This window comes from Echinops telfairi, unplaced genomic scaffold, assembly GCF_000313985.2.
Source record: "Echinops telfairi isolate 266 unplaced genomic scaffold, ASM31398v2 ScPeMD7_70;HRSCAF=299, whole genome shotgun sequence".
Lineage (NCBI taxonomy): Eukaryota > Metazoa > Chordata > Mammalia > Afrosoricida > Tenrecidae > Echinops > Echinops telfairi.
The window spans coordinates 62,530,986-62,533,188 of NW_022103968.1; the positions used below are offsets into that span (position 1 = coordinate 62,530,986).

At 55.3% G+C, this 2,203-nt stretch overlaps 1 protein-coding gene across 1 annotated transcript in view; it reads left to right on the forward strand.

Annotated features, from left to right (window-relative positions):
- The window catches only part of ADAMTS14 (ADAM metallopeptidase with thrombospondin type 1 motif 14), a 134,754-nt gene that overhangs the window by 102,919 nt on the left and 29,632 nt on the right, over nucleotides 1-2,203 (forward strand). Inside the window, exons 6-7 of the mRNA XM_045291686.1 lie at nucleotides 640-723; nucleotides 1,399-1,546. Of these exons, the coding sequence (XP_045147621.1) occupies nucleotides 640-723; nucleotides 1,399-1,546 (232 nt within the window). The remainder of the gene's footprint in view (nucleotides 1-639; nucleotides 724-1,398; nucleotides 1,547-2,203) is intronic.

Here is a 2,203-nt window from a genome sequence, read left to right on the forward strand (position 1 = left end):
TCTTCAGCGATCAAGTCTGGAAGGAGAGCATCACAGAATGCCAGGTTATTAGAACAAAGTGTTCTTGCATTGAGGGAGTACTTGAGGCCCAATGTCTGTCTGCAACCTTAATACTTAGCATTTTAAAATATGTACATAGATCTTTTTCCCTGTCATTATATAGAAATATGTTTACATATGTACATGCTTGTATTTAGATCTCTATAATTTAGACATCATATTCCACCTTCGTTCAGGCTTAGTAATTCCTCACTGCTACATTGCCCTTGATTAAGCCCCACTAGGCATTCTATGCCCTTCTTTCCATTGATTTTAGTTCACTTGTTGTTCCCTTGTCCCTGGGTCAGTTCCTCCCCAACCTCCTTCTCTACTCCTTCCTTTCTCCCACCATCCCTTGAGACTAATTCTTTACGGGAGTAGAAAGCTTTGTCTTTCTCCTGAGGAGTGACCTGTGGGTTTGAACTGTGGACTGCATGGTTAGTGCCCCAACACTGTAAAGTCACGTGAGGATGAAATGAGATAATGTGGGGACGCGATGGAGTGCATTGCGTCTGGCTAGCACAGTGTGTGGTGCACAGGAGACCCTCAGTGAATGCTTGTTTCCTTCCCCCTCAACTGCGTTCTCTGCTCTCCTTCCAGGTAGATGAGATATACCATGATGACTCTCTGGGGGTCCACATCAATATCGCCCTTGTCCGCTTGATCATGGTCGGCTACCGCCAGGTAATACTCCCTGGCGACAGGAGGGCGTGGGGCCAGAGCATCACACCAGCCAGGGTGTGTGGGAGAGTGGACAGCAGCTAGGAAAACCTCGTTGGCTTAAGAATCAGAACCCTAAGACCATTAGACCCGAGGCTCCAGTGGAGAAGGCAACTGGGGGTTGGTGAGGAGGGACTGTGGGTGCCCTCCAGCCTGAGGAAGTGACAACGCTGCCCTCTCTCACAGAGGAATGCTGGGGATGTGGGGCTTAGGGAATGCCAGTGAGGAGACAAAGCACCTTGGCTGAACGCTGGCCCCTGGGCTCTGCAAGCTTAGCCCAGGCCCATACCCTGTCCCAAATGGGAGTGACCGCAGGACTGATGAAGTCAAGGGCCAGTACAGAGGAGATGCTTGGTTAATGTTCTTCAATGATCACAAACGTGTTTTGTCTCTAACAAGGCCAGCCTTGGAGAGTGGGCCAGGGGATTGGAAACAAGGACCTTCGGTCCCGGTTCCCTGAAGGAAGGAGGACCACGTAGGGTGGTAACCAGACAGTCTCTGTGTCAGGACAGCTGGGAGACCCACCGGGGCCCACAGTTCTCCTGTGTCTGTCAGTAGAGAGCGGCCTGGGTACCCCCTGTGGTCCCTGGGGGTCTTGACTGCTCCTCCCCAGTGATGACCACCTCCTGGCCCCTGCAGTCCCTGAGCCTGATCGAGCGTGGAAACCCCTCGCGCAGCCTGGAGCAGGTCTGCCGCTGGGCACACTCCCAACAGCGCCAGGACCCTGACCACGCCGAGCACCACGACCACGTCGTCTTCCTCACGCGGCAGAACTTTGGGCCCTCAGGTATGCAAGGTACTGTCTTTGCCGGGGCCAGGTGTGTGCTGCCTACCAGGTGGAGGTGGAGGCTAGCGGCTGGGCACGGGCATGGGTGAGCTCTCTCTGGGGTCCGCTGGGGAAGGTTTGAGATTCTAATTAGCAAGAAGGACCATGGGACTTTGGGGACAGGACACACAATCAGGTGGGTAGGCTTTGAAGTGCCTTCGTAGGGACCAGGAGACATGAGAGGGTACCCATTCTGGTCCCTAACGTCTTGATCAAGCCTGGAGGTCAGGCCAAACCTGTGACTGGCCGGGCTCTGGCCCTCTGAGTATTGTCCCCAAGCCCTTCGTGGTCTTCAGGGTTCTTCGGACCACGTCATGCCCATCTGCCCTCATTGCAGCTTGTGGCATGACGAGGGTGGGGCTTGGGTGGGCTGCATAGAAGGAAGCCCATGCCCCCTCCCTGGCTCCAGCTCCCCCTGGCCCACCCACCAAGATCACGCCTCCCCTGGACTCCGGCTGTAGCGGGTGAGGTATCTGGCAGGGCATTGGGAACAATGCCACGGGAACACGGGGAGCTCTCGATGTTCCCCCCAGCTGGAAAGCTGGGGAGACTGAAGCATGGAGAGATGCAGCGGCTTGTCCACGCCTGACACGTGAGCGGAGACTGATCTGAGGCTCC